The sequence below is a fragment of the Nerophis lumbriciformis genome, linkage group LG11 (genome assembly GCF_033978685.3).
Source record: "Nerophis lumbriciformis linkage group LG11, RoL_Nlum_v2.1, whole genome shotgun sequence".
Classification (NCBI taxonomy): domain Eukaryota; kingdom Metazoa; phylum Chordata; class Actinopteri; order Syngnathiformes; family Syngnathidae; genus Nerophis; species Nerophis lumbriciformis.
This window is the reverse complement of record NC_084558.2, coordinates 9,878,328-9,897,879: the sequence shown is the minus strand read 5'-3', so window position 1 is coordinate 9,897,879 and position 19,552 is coordinate 9,878,328. Positions and strand designations below refer to the sequence as shown.

The 19,552-nt window shown below is 39.9% G+C and overlaps 1 protein-coding gene across 1 annotated transcript in view; it reads right to left on the bottom strand.

Annotated features, from left to right (window-relative positions):
- Positions 1-8,559: 8,559 nt before the first annotated feature.
- Positions 8,560-19,552, bottom strand: part of fam20cb (FAM20C golgi associated secretory pathway kinase b) — a 136,701-nt gene continuing 125,708 nt past the window's right edge. Inside the window, exons 6-11 of the mRNA XM_061967444.1 lie at positions 19,489-19,552; positions 19,280-19,389; positions 19,110-19,191; positions 13,369-13,428; positions 13,132-13,282; positions 8,560-10,017 (exon numbers count right to left, since the gene is read on the bottom strand). The exon at positions 19,489-19,552 is cut by the window's right edge and continues 117 nt beyond it. Coding sequence (XP_061823428.1) covers positions 9,907-10,017; positions 13,132-13,282; positions 13,369-13,428; positions 19,110-19,191; positions 19,280-19,389; positions 19,489-19,552 — 578 coding nt within the window. The 3' untranslated portion in view covers positions 8,560-9,906. The remainder of the gene's footprint in view (positions 10,018-13,131; positions 13,283-13,368; positions 13,429-19,109; positions 19,192-19,279; positions 19,390-19,488) is intronic.

Genomic DNA, 19,552 nt, shown 5'->3' with positions numbered 1-19,552 from the left:
TGTGCCTTCATTGTTTTTGTAGCTGTTGTTTTGAGGCATGTTTAAAAAAAAATTTAAAAAAATAATGCACTTTCAGCCCTTTGAGACACTTGTGATTTAGGGCTATATAAATAAACATTGATTGATTGATTGATTGTGAAAGTCAAAGTATAGTATTTCCCATAGTTGTAGTGGATATCAGGATTATCTCAGGGAGAGCATGTCCCAAATTCCAAGCTGTTTTGAGGCATGTTAAACAAAATATTGCACTTTGTGACTTCAATAATAAATATGGCACTTTTTTCCAGAACTGGAGTTGAAGTTGTTCTCTTATTTTGATAAATCTTGTTTTTGATTGATCGATTGAAACTTGTATTAGTAGATTGCACAGTACAGTACATTATCCGTACAATTGACCACTAAATGGTAACACCCGAATAAGTTTTTCAACTTGTTTAAGTCGGGGTCCACGTTAATCAATTCATGGTAAAGTTACATTGTTTAATGCTGCATCACCACAAAATTAGGCATAATAATGTGTTAATTCCACGACTGTATATATCGGTATCAGTGACGTGCAATCACTAGAGGCAGGTGAGGCTATAAACTTTCCACGTGCAAGATTGAATCTATTTAAAAAAGTTATTTCATAAGAAGCCAAAAAGTGCAAAAACAATAATGTTCGTGTTGGAGGAGTTGTGAATGACTGCAGGGCCACAACTACTCCAACACGAACATTATTGTTTTTGCACTTTTCGGCTTCTTATTAAATAACTTTTGTAACCTATTTTTATGGGCTTTCCTCTTTGTGATGTTAAGTTCCTGTTATGCGCTGTTATACAGTATATGCCTTGAGCTCTTATTTTGAAGGCGCTAAGAGCGGAAGTGATGTCACGTTGCGGAGGTTTTTGAAAGAAGGTAAATAAAGTGGTCCTCGTGTAAACTGGAGCCTCCGTGTTTGTTATTTTGTAGTTTCATACAGTATAGGCGACATTTATAAACCCTCGGTTACACTTTTTTAAATAGATTCAATCTTGCACGTGGAAAGTTGAAGTGAGGGCTTTAGTTGATATAACACTCCCATCAGGGGGTTCATTAATCCAGCACAACAGCGGCGCATTTATAAGTAAAGGTAAGACCATAATAACGTTTTTTTTATTAAATGTGCTTTTTTGTGTGCTACAGTTTGTATGTGTAAAGTTAAAGTTAAGTTAAAGTACCAATGATTGTCACACACACACTAGGTGTGGTGAAATTTGTCCTCTGCATTTGACTCATCCCCTTGTTCACCCCCTGGGAGGTGAGGGGAGCAGTGGGCACCAGCGGCGCCGCGCCCGGGAATCATTTTTGGTGATTTAACCCCCAATTCCAAGCCTTGATGCTGAGTGCCAAGCAGGGAAGAATGCTGGTATGAGCTTTTAAACATAACCCGTTAACTGCTGCCAATCAAATGGTGAATAAGATACTCTTTAGGGTTCATATGTTTGTAAATCTGACTGTGATGAAGTCAGTGCCTCACCAGCCATCAACCTCACCGCACGTCACCGATTCGGTATCAGTTGATATCGGAATCGGTAATTAAGAGTTGGACAATATCGGAATATCGGATATCGGCAAAAAAGCCATTATCGGACATCTCTAATTCTAATTTTATGAGTTTTAACTGTATAATATAATGACTGAGAGAAAACCTGTTTGCAGGAAAACACCTAACTTTTCTCTGACTACAACTGAACATTCACCTACTGAAAATGCAAACTTTTGCCCACAAACTTCGTGGCTTCTCGCTGACATTCGTTTAGCAGCAGAATTGAACAGGGGCTGCCCGCCTCCGAGCCAGTCAGAATCTGTTTCTCATCTTGCTCTTCTAAATGAGAAGGCATTCATTTCAATTGAACAAATAACATGATAGACTGTGTTAGTTAGTACTTTTACGTGCTCGCGTTACTGCTGCTGGGAAGAGATCGGAGCGGTTAAAAAAAACACGACTTTCATTCATAATTGTTGCATGCTGTGTGTTCAAATGTTTCAGCATGTTACTATTTTGTCCTCCTCTTGATGAAATAGCAACCTTTTCCTTTTTACAAGTAGTGCTGTTGCAATCTTTTCTTGTAAAATGTTAGTGTTTGTTGCACCGCAGCTGACGCCTCCCTGGTATTTTGTGGGGTCTCCTTTTTTGGAGTCAAAGTGTAACAAATTCCTCATTTGCAGTATTTGGTCCCAGGCCTGGCCATGGTAAATGACTTTTCCACAAAGTAGGAAAGATGTCATTCTTGTCTTGATTGACAGTAATGACACACATGTCCCTGGTTGCTAATCAGGATGCCTTTTCTGTCAGCCCTATTCCTCTGGACAGTACTTTGAAGCGCGGTGTGGCGAGGGATGACTGTATTGCATGGGTAGGGAACCTATGGCTCTCGAGCCAGATGTGGCTCTTTTGATGACTGCATCTGACTCTCTCATAAATCTTAGCTGACATTGCCCCAAGTGGAGGAGTTCAAGTACCTCGGAGTCTTGTTCACGAGTGAGGTAAGAGTGGATCGTGAGATCGACAGGCGGATCGGTGCGGCATCTTCAGTAATGCGGACGCTGTATCGATCCGTTGTGGTGAAGAAGGAGCTGAGCCGGAAGGCAAAGCTCTCAATTTACCGGTCGATCTACGTTCCCATCCTCACCTATGGTCATGAGCTTTGGGTTATGACCGAAAGGACAAGATCACGGGTACAAGCGGCCGAAATGAGTTTCCTCCGCCGGGTGGCAGGGCTCTCCCTTAGAGATAGGGTGAGAAGCTCTGTCATCCGGGGGGAGCTCAAAGTAAAGCCGCTGCTCCTCCACATCGAGAGGAGCCAGATGAGGTGGTTCGGGCATCTGGTCAGGATGCCACCCGATCGCCTCCCTCGGGAGGTGTTTAGGGCACGTCCGACCGGTAGGAGGCCACGGGGAAGACCCAGGACATGCTGGGAAGACTATGTCTCCCGGCTGGCCTGGGAACGCCTCGGGATCCCCCGGGAGGAGCTGGACGAAGTGGCTGGGGAGAGGGAAGTCTGGGCTTCCCTGCTTAGGCTGCTGCCCCCGCAACCCGACCTCGGATAAGCGGAAGAAGATGGATGGATGGATGGATGGACATTGCTTAACACGATAAGTAATGAATAATTCCGCTGGTAATCACAGTTTCAAAATCTAAAACATTCTCATGCATTTTAATCCATCCATCCGTTTTTTTACCGCACCTGTTGAAAAAGTCGCATTAATGGTGAGAAGTATTTTATTTATTATTGGTTTGCTTCAGAATAACAATGTTATTAAAATAATAAGAGACTCTAAAAATGGTCTTACTTAAAAATGCACACATTTAGTTGTATTCAGTGTTAAAAAATATTATATGGCTCTCACGGAATTTTTTTATTTTTTATATTTGGCTTTCATGGCTCTCTCAGCCAAAAAGGTTCCCGACCCCTGCTGTATTGTATTGGTTTTCAAAATGAAACCAATCAAAATGGACCCCACATCCTTTAATTTTCTCTTGTGCGGCCCTCAGGGGGAAAAGTCTGGACACCCCTGCTTTATGCACATGAATGATACCTTCATGCTGGACACACCATTATAGGTAAAAATATTGAATAATTAGCATGACAGTATTTAGTAAATAATTATTCTAGTACCAGTATTCTATTTTATTGCCGTAATCATCTAATATTTATATATTTTATTTCAATTGTATTCTGTATTAGATTTTTTTTTTATCTTGTAGAATTGACTGAATTTGTTTTTTACAATTAATCATTTTATATTTTTGTTTATGTAATTTTGCACACAGAAAACTGAGCAACACATATCAACAGATTATGACATATTACCTTTCTGAACAGGGGAACATTTTCTGTAATTTTCTATCAAGTAAAATATTTGGTCCAACTTGTATTCCTTATATTGCACAGTTCTTCCCCTTGTGGCCAGTCAGTATATGCATTAGTGATGATGAATAAAAATGGATTCACGTACGAATCACAGTTCTTATTATTTACTGATTCAAATTTTTCAATATTTAAAAATATCTATTAAAAATAATAATGCATTTATTTATTTAGGAATCGATTAAAAAAAAAGAAAATTTTTAAGCCACGTCCTCGCTTATTTGCTGTAATCTTTTTTTGAAAAGGTTATGTTATATTTATACCTAGTAATATGTTGTGAGGATCGGTTTGAATCGAGAAACAATTCTGAATCAAATCATAACCGCAAGTATTGGGATCGAATAGTGAGTTGCTGTAAGATTCACATCCTCTTGGTTGCTTTGTTGGGTCTGCTCCTGTCTCTGGCCATGCTCCCCCCCACCCCAGCAGACGACGGCGTGGAACACCGCAGATGCCACCACAGTGTATATGTTTTTTTTGTTGTTGTTGTTGTTTTACTTTTGTAGCTGTATGTAGAAATGGCTGGTTGCATCAGCTCTGCTCTTCTAATGTCTTTAATGTCCTTTGTGTTCTTTGATGTTTCCGTCTTAATCACATGTTTATGTGTGCTATGGCTATGAGGTTTTTTTCCCCCTTTGCCTCAGTCTGGGGCCCAGGCTTATACTGAATACCCCTATTATTGTATTATTGTAATGTAATGTGCATTACAATAATACAATAATAAAAATGCAATTGTACGTTTCCTAGCAGTGCGTGTAATAAAAGAAACATGTTTTTAGTTGCTGTGAAAAATGACCAAAACAAACAAAGGTGCATTCTGGGTAATGTAGGATTGGTGTTGTTTACTTCTCCTGCCTCAGTTTCACTATTTTAGCTAATCAGTCCTTGGGTTGAGGTAAGATCTGATAAGCACGGTCATGGCCCGTTCCCATGACGATGCTTCCTCTGGCGTCCCGTCTGCGGTCGGCTGCAGCCATTAGACGTCCTCTGGCCGCTCTCTGATGGTTATTGCAGGCCTCGCCTCCTCCATTCATGTATGCATTGATGTCAAGCAACCAGTAGCTTGTTCAGGAAGCTCTTGTGCATGGAAAGGTTATGAAAACAAAACGGTACACTGGTATCTTGTGACCACCCCTCGCCCCACTACCCAAATTAGTCTGACTTGTGTTTGCAGATAAGACTTCCACAGAAGGCCTGCTGTGTGCACCTGAGCAATACACCAACAAATATTATTACAGTCTGTGCCTCACATTGTCCAAAGTGAAGGTATCTCAGGGGGGGCATGGTATTTATTTTTTTGTTTTGTTTTGTTTTTTTTGTCATAAAGAAATACAATCATGTATGTGTGCTTACGGACTGTATCCCTGCAGACTGTATTGATCTATATTGATATATAATGTACGAACCAGAAATATTATTAACAGAAAGAAACAACCCTTTTGTGCGAATGAGTGTAAATGGGGGAGGTTTTTTTTTTGGGTTGTTGCACTAATTGTAAGTGTATCTTGTGTTTTTTATGTTGATTTAATTGAAATAAAAAAAATTAAAACATTTTTTTTTTTTTTTTTTCTTGGGCGGCCCGGTACCAATCGGTCCACGGACCGGTATCGGGCCGCGGCCCGGTGGTTGGGGACCGCTGATCTACAGTATATAAAAATGTGGCTACTGCATGTCACATCTTTATTGGCTTCATTTTTCTGACTGTACCAGCAATACTGCCGCAACTTATTTCAGCAAACAATGAAAACACCAACAAATTAATGATAATAAAGTGTTTTAATGATACATTAATATACAGTACACTAACAGGGTTGTCAAACTCGTTTTCATTGAGGGCCACAGTAATGGTTGCCCTGAGAGGGCCACTTGTAACAGTGAATACCGTATTTTCCGGGCTATAAGTCGCACTTAGAATCCTTTTTTTTCCTCAAAACTCGACAGTGCGCCTTATAACCCGGTGCGCCTAATGTAAGGAATGCGTTTGGTTGAGTTTACCCGCCTCAAAGGAATTTTAGTTGGTACATGGTGTAATGATAAGTGTGACCAGTAGATGGCAGTCAAACATAAGAGATAAGAGTAGGCTGCACAATGATGGCAATACGTCTCAAGTAAACAACACCAACATTTTAAATGTTCCATTAAAAATATAGACCATTACACACGGCACTCAAAAATCTATCAAAATGTTTTGGTATGACTTTGGTAAGGTATAAAGCCGCACTGCTATATATTAATATATGAATTTGCCTCTGCATTATATTAGTATATATACTTTTACGTACAGTGTAAAAAAAAATCTAAAAGTTATGGAAAAAAAATTCAGGTAACTGCGTTTTTTACTTTAAAATCATCTTCTTTTTTTTTTGCAATATGGTAAATAGAAAAACAGTACCAATTGTTTTTTTTTTTATGGTAAAATACTGGCAGCTTGGTCGCCAGAATTGTACTTAAAAAGAAACTGCGATATCGTTTTTACATTTACAGCAATAGATTAAAAAAAACAACGACCGTAGATTTTACTGTAAAAACAGTGGTAGTTTTTTTCAATTTACAGTGATATGCTGTAAAAACCATCGTAAATTTGACCGCAAAACCTATTTTTCATAGCGTATGACAGCTATGACGTTGCCATTTCCACGTCAACATCAAACAATCAAGCAATCAAAGTTATATAATCACAAATGTCTCAAAGGGCTGCACAAACCACAACGATATCCTCAGATCTGATCCCACATCAAGGCAAGAACTAACTAGAATCAATGGGAACATCAAGAATCCTTGGAAGGGGTGACTGGTGCCACGGATGCCGAGTGGATATGGTTAATATTGTGAAATTGCAGTCCATAATGAGGCCAGCAGGGGACCCTCTTGCATGTAAAGCTACTGGGAGGAGTCCCTTGTTGGGTTAGCGATGCAACTGTACTGAACAAATATTTAGGATCATTTTTATTGAGGCGGATGAGATTGGAGTAGTAATTAGTTTTAGCTATCGTAAGAGTATGTTTATAAGTTATTAACAATCACTCCGTGCTTGACGGAAAACCTCAAGTTTAGTTGCAGACCATGTACGATTCAGCGTTCTACATGATGATTTAAGAGCTCTGGTTTCTTCTGTGGACCAGGGGGTACGCCTTTTAGGGGCCTTTTTTAGCTTTAGCGATGCTATACTATCAATGGCGTTGTGAAGGGCATCTTTAAAGTTGTTAGTGAGATAATCAAAAGAGCTCACATAATTTGGGAATGGTGCCATTACCGAAGGCAGTGGGCCAGCAAGAATCGTAGTACATTAATGTTGCGGCTGCTAAAGCATCGGTAGCTTGTTGACAATGAGTCAGAATTTCGAATTTTATAGGTAAGGATTGGATATTACTTTAGTGTATGGGAGTACCATAACTTTGGAGATGGTGACACCCCGGAGAAGGATTAGTTCTATTGTATTACCATTGCGATGCATGAGTTTATTTATTATTTGTGTAAGACCACAGCTGTCAATTATAGTCTGGAACGCCACTTACGGAGGGTCTGACCGGGTATTCATATGGATATTAAAATCCCCCTTTATAATTATATTATCTGCGTGGGTCACGAGATCAGCAACAGATTCTGAAAATTTGCTTATAAAAATCTGAATAGGGCCCAGGGTGGCGGTAGATAACAGTCAGATGGAGAGGTAGCATTGTGACAGACCTCATTGTAAGCACCTCAAACAATTTATATTTATTACTTAGGTTAAGGCTAAGGTTAAGATTTAGTTAAGAGGAGATGCCTCGTTAAGCGGAAAAAAAATATCTGGTTCTAGTCAAGTCTCACTGAGACCACTTGTTGTCTCTAATGACCTCCTTTACTAATAATTACGGTTTGGGAGAAAATGATCTGATTTTGAAAAAAAAGCCCATATTATAGGTAGTGGGCTGTTTTGAGGCATTTTTGTTAATGGTATCCGTAGTACTGATATTAATAATGTTACGTCTATTTCGCGTAGTGCGCCTTAAATAATGTTGATCCCATCTAGGAATTGAATATAAAGGGGATCTTGAGATTATTTGCTTTGGTGCTGCGATAGATTTAACACTTCATAATTTGCCACCTCAGTAGAATGCAGGTTCACCTCTGGCACAGTCACTAAAAAAAAACCATTATGTGTGTTATGTATTATGTTACGAGAAAACCTATGTGTGCAGGAATTTTTCAGCCTGGCGTTGATTAGTTATTTCTTAACTGACTCCTCACTTGGGCTAAGACATTGCAATTGCCTGTGTTTGAACTAACTCTGGTGTAGTCACTCAAGTGTGACTCAAACAGTAATCTATTTTCCTAGACACATCAGTTATATACATCTCAACTCTGCCGTGAAAAAGGGCGTCTTGCAGGTTTTTGTGCGTTCGCAAACTTGATACATGAGAGTCCAGAGCTTTTGGTCGGATCTTATGGGGTTCGCTGTGACATTTGTTACACGACCTAATGGTGGGGAAGCTTGTAACTCAAGTTTATGCTTGTAACTTGAAGCATAACAGAAATATAGTTTGTTCCGTTTGTTTCTATAGCACTATTTCAAGTCATAATGAATAAAGTCATGTTTGAAATGTTATCAATCTGGTCATAAACATGAAAAGCTTGTCCAATAAAATAATGTCCTTTATAGTAGGGGAAGAAGCAAAACTGGGGATTCAGATTTTTTTTTAATTTTATTGCACTTTTAACATGATGCATAAAAATAAAAAACAGAAACAATGTGCTGCTGATGAACTTGATTAACATCTTCTCCATGGATCCACTCTTTCTCTCGCACGCACGCACTCACACACACACAATGTATTGACACAGGACTGTAAAAAACATGTCATGAAACAGATGCAGTCAGCACTCACGTGTACATACAAACATCTCCACAATTATTTGGAGGAGTTGAAACAGCCTTTTTAATGAAACCAGACATTCAAGTATTTCTATCTTTGCACAGGCACTAGAGAATTTCCTATGGTATATATTAAATTTGAGCCTATTGGCACCAACAGCTCAGCCATCAAAGCTGCTGTTCATGAATGAAATGTACATCCCCGAAAAATAATATCTGGACACAAGTTATATTACAAAAAAAAAAAAAAAAAAAAAAAAAACAGTACTAAAATGTAACATTGGGCTTTTGGTACCGTAACCGCGTATACACTCTCAGGCCACAATATTAAGTACACCTGCACAAGCTAATCCAAGGATAGCAAACCACAATAATTAAGATAATTGTTTCAGTCTCTATTGCAAAGTTAATATTGTGGCCAGTAGTTGTTTATGTGTTGCATTGGAACGTAAGAACATAAACAGTATTGTAAACATGCTCTTTAGTATTTGTAAAGGCATCTTAATTCCCGTTAATGAAATATGCAAAATATGCAAATTGATGAATTTTCTGCCCTGCTGGCAGATCCTTTGCACACAGCAATGCTTCCCTCTTGTGGACAAATAAGGAAGAACACCCCTAGGGTGAAGCATCTTTTTGGCTGATTTTAATTTATATAAATATGCTTAATAATTTTTTTTTTTTTTAAATAAATACTCTCTCAAAACAATAATGGGAAACTGCAGGAGTTGACCTGCACTCCAATGAAAATGATTGAAATCCTGAACAGCCATGATAGAAAACAAAATAACAGACAAAACTGTAAACACACACAAAATATTTCTGTATCATTGAATCGATAGAAACCAAGCTAGCTTCTCCTCCTCCCTAATTTGTGGTGCCAGCAGTATGTAGAAACACGTCTGGGAGAGTCTTTTCAAGTCCCACAGAATTCACTGAATTCAAAAAAAGGTCCAGTAGGAGACAAAGGAGAAGGTCGTCTCGCACGTCACAAAGATTCAACTGGAGACTCGTTCAGGATACATTTCACTTACATCAACTTTTTAGTTCTGTTGCAAGTCCAGCAGGTTCAGACTTTTTAGGCAGCTGGGCCTGAAAGCATTCAGTTCACACCCGAAAAAAGTTCCAGTTGATTCAGCTTCCTGGTCCCGCAACCAGCTACCTCCTTCTGGGCCCCGTGTGGTCTGTCCATTGGTCCCCTTGAAGGTCGTTGTCCACCACGTAACTGTAACCTTCCTTCTCAATGCATTCAGCCAACACCTGCAGAACCTTCACAACCAAGAAGAGCAAGAAATGAATGGATTGTATTTCTTCTTTTTGAATTTATTACTTAAATGTCCCGATCCAATATTGATAACGGTCCAATGTCAGCAAAAAAAACAGCATCGGCTCGCATTTAAAATCTCTGATACAAACTGTCCTATACTTGTACCACACTCTACAGCCTGTTACAATCTAAATGTCTTTCAAAAAGCACACAAGTTTGATATTTTCTTGTATTTTAGTGAAGTCATTCCCAAAAGGTAAACATGGTAGGCTGTAGGATACAACTCGGAGCTTGCAACTACACAACAGCAAAGCACACTATAGCACACAAGACAGATATATGTAATACGTGTTCTTAATTAAACAAAAAATCAGTCTAATACATCACCTTTATCAACATAAACAAGTACCAAATAATTATAGTTGCATATTGACTAACATATACAATGTCTCCAAGGCAGAAAAGTATCATTATGTATCCAGTAACAAACGTGTCTGTATCATTCAACTAACTGTATCATGAGCTAAATTCAAAGATCTATTGTGGCCACAAGGTGTCGCCAAAACAACTACCACTCCACTTCAAATTAAAGACTGCATGAGACCATTACTGGCCAGTATATGTTTAACACACAAGGAATTTGACTTGGAAGGCTGTGCTCTCTTAGTCTACCACTGTTCTCTGAGTAATTTCACTTGATCAAACCTTTTATAACATTCCACACTACAAAAAAAATAAATGTACAACGATTCGTGCTGATATCGCATCAGATCAACATTGGGATCGGCCAATACTCAAAGCTCCAATATTGGTATCTCATCAGACGTGAACAAGTTTTATTGGGACACTGCTAGTTATGTAATATAATAGATGTATTTAAATTACTATTGCTAAATCTACTAAAAGGCATTGTTTTTAAACAAAATATGTATATTACATATTTTGTGTACCAATTCAAATGTAAACAATGCTTTTAATTTGACAAAGCCAAGCCCTAATTAACATTTTGTTGGAATTATAAGTGAATGCGGCTGGTACTTTCTCTTTGGCGGCATAAATGTTATGCAAAATTATTGGCAGATAAAGAAGGTTCAACTTTGTATTAAGCTTTGAAAGCTTAGATTTTCCCTCAGTGGTTCCTCAAGTACCTTTGAAAAAACCTGGAGAGCTTTTTTAAAATCATGTCGCGTCCTTGACATCTCTGCCTCCCCCTTTTATTAATTGTTTTAATGTATTCTTTTTTAATGATTTATTTTTCAATATATATATGTATATATATAATGTATATGAATATATATATATATATATATATATGAACCCACGCCAGGAAACCAGCCAAAAAAGAACAGAAAACGAAACGACATCATCTGGTACAACCCCCCATACAGCAAAAACGTCTCAACGAACATTGGACACAAATTCCTCAATCTGATTGACAAACACTTTCCCAAAGACAACACCCTAAGAAAAGTATTCAACAAGAACAACATTAAATTGAGCTACAGCTGCATGAACAATATACGACAAATCATCTCAAACCACAACAAAACAATTGCAAATGAGCCGTCGACCCCCAGACAGAGCGACTCCAAAACCAACAAAGGATGTAACTGTCGAAAGAAACCTGATTGCCCTCTCAACGGGGGGTGCTTACAAACATCAGTTGTCTACCAATCTAAGGTAATACGCAAGGACATTAACACATCCGACACATATGTAGGATTAACCGAGGGAGAATTCAAAACCAGATGGAACAATCACAAGGCTTCTTTCAGGAACAAAAACCTGCTAAATACCACAGAACTCAGCAAACACATTTGGGACCTCAAAGACAATAATGTTGAATATTCAATAACATGGCAAATTCTTGCATCCAGCACACCTTACAATAGTGGTAATAAAAGATGCAACCTATGCTTGAAAGAGAAACTGTTTATTATTTACCGTCCAGACCTGTCATCCCTCAACAAGCGCAGCGAAATTGTAACAACATGCCGCCATAGACGGAAACACCTCCTAGGTAACACATGAGCCAATCACCACGCCCCTAGGCCAGCCTGTACCCACCCACTCTGTGCCCTATATAAACCATGGTATGCGAATGCTCCCATTAAAATCTCCTGATGATTGAGGGTACCCCCCCTCATGAAACAGGCCTGTAGAGATGAAATAGTCTTGTGATTTTTTTTCCCACACATACATACATATATATATATATATATATATATATATATATATAGTATTTAATTTATAATTTTAATTATTATTATTTACTTATTTGAACATTTAAAATTTACTTTTGGTTTAGTTCATTCAATTTTTTTTTTTTTGATTGCCTTGTGTTGTGTGCATTTCTGAATGAAGGTATTATTGTGAGTGCCCTCTTGTGGTTTGGGAAGGTTGTAGTAAGGGGGGAAAAAAGTGTGAAAATTGTTACAAAAAAGTACTGTAATGTGATATTTCATTGTTAAGTCATGACCTATGAAATAACTTTCAATAAAAATTTTATAAAAACAAATAGTAATGCAGAATTTAAAATGATGGCACCGCGAATGTCTCTCGTAGTTGTTGTTTAGAGAGAGCACAACCTACCAAGTCAAATTACTTGTGTGTTACATACTTGGCTAAAAAAGTTATTTCTGATTCTGAACAATATGCAAATTAAATAAAATATTAATAAATTATTTAAAAATGATATGCACTCATTGATCGACAGATTCTCAGAACAACTGGCAAGTCCTATTTGATCCTGAAAAAATGTCTCTAAATTCACATTCACATTTCTTAATGAGTCACCAAACATGTCCAAAGGTTAGATAGTGTCCAAAGTGGCCATTTGCGGCCTACAGCTAATCTTTTAACGGCCCCCGGCACATTCTAAAAATTATTAAAAAAAACAAAAAACTATAAGGCTGTCATCAACGCAGAATAATCACTTAATTTATTTTGACCCCACAAGCTAACTGCAAGGGTTACCTGAAAGACTGAAAGAAGGACAATGATTGTAAGAAGTAATTACGATAAGCTCTTAAGTTGAGGTACTAGTGTATCTGAAAAGAACATTTTCTTTCAAAAGACAAACAAAGCAGAATTTAAACAGCACGTAAAGTGCTGACCTGGCGTAGGCGACGGTCCATGGCGTCCAGGTGTGGCTGGATGAGGATTGGGCTGAGGCGGTCCCTCACCAAGGATTCTGCCACCAGCATGGACAGCTTGTATTCTTCCTTAGCCAGCAGCTGCAGACGCAAGTGTGTGCTCTTGCGTACCCTGCACAAAATACAGGCGATTAACTACTTAACACACACACACACGCATACTGTACTGACACACAAAAGCATTTAGATTGACTTTACCTGCAGCACTGCGTCAGCGGGACCAGAATGGACTTCTCGTCATGGGAGTACTTTCCAAACCTGTAAAGCAAGGATGGATATTTATTACAATTCATAACAACGTAGAAGGCATTTTTTTTGTCGACGTTATTTTCATCAGCTATTAAAAGCAAAACACATACTGATCATTTCACTTCTAACAGGAGTTTAGTGCACTGATAAAATGTAGAAAAACTTACGAGCGTGACTATAATAGATTGATTGATTGAAACTTTTATTAGTAGGTTGCACAGTGAAGTACATATTCCGTACAATTGACCACTAAATGGTAACACCCGAATAAGTTTTTCAACTTGTTTAAGTCGGGGTCCACGTTAATCAATTCCATCCATCCATCCATTTTCTACCGCTTATTCCCTTTGGGGTCGCGGGGGGCGCTGGAGCCTATCTCAGCTACAATCGGGCGGAAGGCGGGGTACACCCTGGACAAGTCGCCACCTCATCGCAGGGCGTTAATCAATTCATAGTACAAATATATACTATCAGCATAATACAGTCATCACACAAGTTAATCATCAGAGTATATACATTGAATTATTTACATTATTTACAATCCGGGGGGTGGGATGTGGAGGGGGGGGGGGAGTTGGGTTTGGTTGCTATCAGCATACTTCAGTCATCAACAATTATATCATCTGAGAAATGGACATTGAAACAGTGTAGGTCTCACTTGGTAGGATATGTACAGCGAGCAGTGAACATAGTGAGTTCAGAAAGCATAAGAACAAGTATATACATTTGATTATTTACATTTGATTATTAACAATCCGGGGAGGTGGGATGTGGTGGGGGGAGGGGGTTAGTCTAGGGTTGTAGTTGACTGGAGGTGTTCTTTTAGTGCGGTTTTGAAGGAGGATAGAGATGCACTTTCTTTTACACCTGTTCCAGAACATACTTACTTCAATTTCACCCTTTAGAGCAGGGGTGTCAAACTCAATTTAGCTCAGGGGCCACATGGAGGAAAATCTACTCCTAAGTGGGCCGGACTGGTAAAATCATGTCATGATAACTTAAAAATAAAGACAACTTCAGATTGTTTTCTTTGTTTAAAAATAGAACGAGCCCAATCTGAAAACATACAAATCATAATGTTTTTTGTTTTTTTTTACACTTACATGTTGTTGTTCATAGTAGTCTATCTTCATTTGTCGTGATTTATCATTTCTGAATAAATGATGTGATAAATGATGATCAATCATTACAGGATGTTATTAATTAATGAATTAATTTACTCATTTTCCTCAACATCTGGTTTATTCTGTACATATGTAGCATCATCTACAACAAAACTTGTGAATGTGGACTCATTTCATGAATCACACATGAAGTTAGAAGGGGATACATATTATTTCAGCTTATTTATGTGCACCCAGATAATGTGTCCCCAGTCCTCTATCTTAACCGGGCACATAGCTCCTCCCCCTCTGAAGTCATGCCTCCTGCGGCAGGGGAAACAAAGGGGATATTGCGACATCCAGTGGACACATTTAGAAGAGCAGTTTCTTTCGTTCAAAAATTTTAGCAAATTTTTATTCTTAACAAAATCATCTCGCGGGCTGGATAAAACCTGTTCAGGCCCGCGGGCCATACTTTTGACAGCCCTGCTTTAGAGATTCAACGGACATTTTGAGCCATTTAGTTTTTTTGCTGTGTTAAAATAATGTAGTTCAAATCCATTTTTTGTCATCTCTTGTTACTTTTTTTTTCTTAAAATGGAAAACCAACTAATGATAAATAAATGAATAAACATGTCCAATTCAAAAATGCTAAAAATGAAATTTTTGATCCCCCATTCATCTTAACATAAACTAATGCAGTTTTGATGCATTATTATATTTTTCCGCTAGATAGAGCTGTTTTTGTCAGGCTTGTCCCTGACAGTTTGACTGTGTTTTAGTTTTTTCTCTGAGTTTGTCTTAGTTTTCTGTCCAGCACTTTTACTTTGTCTTTATTTCCTACTTGTCTCCCTGAGTGCTGTGTCCCCTCAGCTGTGGCTGATTGGCACCTGGCCACACCTGGTGTCAATCAGCCAGCTGCTATTTATACCTGCCCTACCCTCCAGTCACTGCTGGATCATTGTCATCACTACCTGATTGTCATTGCCGATGTCATTGTAGTGTCTACCTGTCCTTGTCGCTGTCGTCATAGCGGTAAGCTGTTCCTTATAGCTATTTACTAGTGATGGGTTGATGAGGCGTCATGAAGCGTTTTGACACATTGCAAAACTGTATTGATACTGTGTCACTAAATACTGACATCTGCTGGACATTAAAAATCCCTACAGGCAACCTATGGACCGACTCAACTGACACTGATTTTATGACCTAGTACATCCATCCATCCATTTTCTACCGCTTATAGTGGTTCTCAAATGGGGGTCCGCGTACCCCTGGGGGTACTTGAAGGTATGCCAAGGGGTACGTGAGATTTTTAAAAAATATTCTAAAAATAGCAACAATTCAAAAATCCTTTATAAATATATTTATTGAATAATACTTCAACAAAATATGAATGTAAGTTCATAGACTCAGTGAAGCACAAGCTCAGGTTTGTCAAAAAGAAGTGTGAAAAGAAATGCAACAATGCAATATTCAGTGTTGACAGCTAGATTTTTTGTGGACATGTTCCATAAATATTGATGTTAAAGATTTTTTTTTTTTGTGAAGAAATGTTTAGAATTAAGTTCATGAATCCAGATGGATCTCTATTACAATCCCCAAAGAAGGCACTTTAAGTTGATGATTACTTCTATGTGTAGAAATCTTTATTTGTAATTGAATCACTTGTTTATTTTTCAACAAGTTTTTAGTTATTTTTATATCTTTTTTTACAAATAGTTCAAGAAAGACCACTACAAATGAGCAATATTTTGCACGGTTATACAATTTAATAAATCAGAAACTGATGACACAGTGCTGTATTTTACTTCTTTATCTTTTTCTTTTCAACCAAAAATGCTTTGCTCTGATTAGGGGGTACTTGAATTTAAAAAAAAATTCACAGGGGGTACATTGCTGAAAAAAAGTTGAGAACCACTGACCTAGTATATACAATAATATAAACCAAGTCATTGTATTTAATTTAGGATTATTTCATAACTTCATTTAAATAAAAATATATGTTTGGTCTTTTTTTAGATACAGTCAATAAATAATGTGAACATGTATCATAACATGGAAATCTAAGAGAACGTGTTGTGAATGATTATGCTTGTGGACCTGGAAATTATTATTATTTTTTTTTTTTACACATTTTTATTTTTAAAAAAAACAGTTGTTCCAACGTATTCAATTTTAGACGCTTTCTCTTCTTAGTTATTATTTCTCCGGCTGTAGAAAAGAGCCGCTCACAGGGCACAGAGGAGGCGTCAGTGCGACACAGTTCGCGTATCAGTCACGTGACCAAAACAGCTCATGATCGGTCACGTGACTTTCTAAAAGGGGTACGCGCACCGACACAGGGTTTCACTCTATGAGCTTGACGCATGCGCCGATGCATCGGTGTTGCCGGACCCATCACTACTATTTACGGTTGGTTTCTCCTAGCTTCTTGTTTTCCTGTTAGCCAGATCCTGTTAGCCGTTTGCTATTTCCAGTTTTTCTGTTTTCTGGTTCCTGTTTCCATTTTGCCTGTTCCTAGTTTGTGTTTTTACTTTATTTCGAACATTAAATCATGTTTTCCCGTATAACGCCTTCCGCCTTCTCTGCATCTTGGGGTTCGCGTCCTACAAACTCTGACATAATGATCCAGCCAAATTCGAATCTCGCAGAGATGTCCATGGCGGAGAGGCTTAACAAAGCTTTGGACTTAATGGCTAATCTGAAGAAAAGTTCGGCCGCTTTTCAAGCCCTCTCCCACCCACCCCTGTCGTCTGTGGTCCTATCTGGGGACGTCTGGGATCCGTCCCTTGGGGGAGGGGCTATGAGTAGCAGTGCAGCTGGGGAGGCACAGCTACTTCTCGCCCCAGTGGGTCTGCAAGAGACGGCGCCATCATCTCCGGTGGGTCTGCAACCTACGGCGCCACCATGCACTCCGGTGAGCCGGCAGACGCCACCATGCACTCCGGTGGGCCGGCAGACGCCACCATGCACTCCGGTGGGCCGGCAGACGCCACCATGCACTCCGGTGGGCCGGCAGACGCCACCATGCACTCCGGTGGGCCGGCAGACGCCACCATGCACTCCGGTGGGCCGGCAGACGCCACCATGCACTCCGGTGGGCCGGCAGACGCCACCATGCACTCCGGTGGGTCTACAACATACGGCACCACCATCCTGTCCGGTCGGCCAGCAGCAGAGGGCGCCACCATCCTCCTCTCTGGTGGGCCAGCAGCAGACGGCGCCACCATCCTCCTCTCTGGTGGGCCAGCAGCAGACTGCGCCACCATCCTCCTCTCCGGTGGGCCAGCAGCAGACGGCGCCACCATCCTCCTCTCCGGTGGGCCAGCAGCAGACGGCGCCACCATCCTCCTCTCCGGTGGGCCAGCAGCAGACGGCGCCACCATCCTCCTCTCCGGTGGGCCAGCAGCAGAGGGCGCCACCATCCTCTTCTCCGGTGGGCCAGCAGCAGAGGGCGCCACCATCCTCTTCTCCGGTGGGCCAGCAGCAGAGGGCGCCACCATCCTCTTCTCCGGTGGGCCAGCAGCAGAGGGCGCCACCATCCTCTTCTCCGGTGGGCCAGCAGCAGGGGTTCTAGAACGTCTGGTATCCGTTATAGGAAGGGGGGCTACTGTCAGGCTTGTCCCTAACAGTTTGACTGTTTTAGTTTTTTCTCTGAGTTTGTCTTAGTTTTCTGTCCAGCACTTTTATTTTGACTTTATTTCCTACTTGTCTCCCTGAGTGCTGTGTCCCCTCAGCTGTGGCTGATTGGCACCTGGCCACACCTGGTGTCAATCAGCCAGCTGCTATTTATACCTGCCCTACCCTCCAGTCACTGCTGGATCATTGTCATCACTACCTGATTGTCATTGCCGATGTCATTGTAGTGTCTACCTGTCCTTGTCGCTGTCGTCATAGCGGTAAGCTGTTCCTTATAGCTATTTACGGTTGGTTTCTCCTAGCTTCTTGTTTTCCTGTTAGCCAGATCCTGTTAGCCGTTTGCTATTTCCAGTTTTTCTGTTTTCTGGTTCCTGTTTCCATTTTGCCTGTTCCTAGTTTGTGTTTTTACTTTATTTCGAACATTAAATCATGTTTTCCCGTATAACGCCTTCCGCCTTCTCTGCATCTTGGGGTTCGCGTCCTACAAACTCTGACAGTTTTTCCCATTTAAAGCATGAGCAAAATTTCACACCTTTTGCCGTTTTCTACAAAAAGCCTTGCTACCGAAATGCTCAGTGTGTGTCACTATTGATGTTTAATAATAGTGCGTGTGCGTGTGCGTGTGCGTGTGCGTGTGTGTGTGTGTGTGTGTGTGTGTGTGTGTGTGTGTGTGTGTGTGTGTGTGTGTGTGTGTGTGTGTGTGTGTGTGTGTGTGTGTGTGTGTGCATACTAGTCTTTTAATGGCCTTTAAACATACACATATTATTTGATGTATAGTATGTGTATTTAATGCTGACGTAGTTTGACTGTTTGCAGTGGAAACAAATATGAATCTACAATATTACAGTTTTTAGGAAAGTGATATATTTTATGTAATTATAATTGTTTTTTGTCATATACGTAGTGAGATTTGACTAACGAGTGTGTCAACATGTGATCTCTCACCCTCTGCCGTTGTCCAGGTGAATGATGAATGTCTCATTTCCAAACTTTTCAAACGTCTCGTAATGATGCCGATCCATGTTTCCTGCGATGAATCCGACGTGAAGGATTTAAGAAATGTAGAAAAAAAAAAGAAAAAAAAATGGAATCAATGCAATCTTGTGGCAACTGACCCATGAGGAAGTCAAAGATGGTCATGTCCATGATGTCCAGGAGTCTGGTCCCGCTGTCGTAGGGCGGAGTCTGTTTGACCTCCTCGCAGTAGTCTGGGTCCACTTCCCATCTGAGTCAAAACATTTATGCAGCAAATGAAGCACAGTTGTTCAAACGGACATTAACAATATTTTTGTGAATATTGTCAGTGTGGAGATTGTTTTCTCACTCTGCCTTCTTGCGTTTGTGGTAGGAGCGTCTCCAAGGGTTCCTCCAGGTTTTGCGTTTGGCCA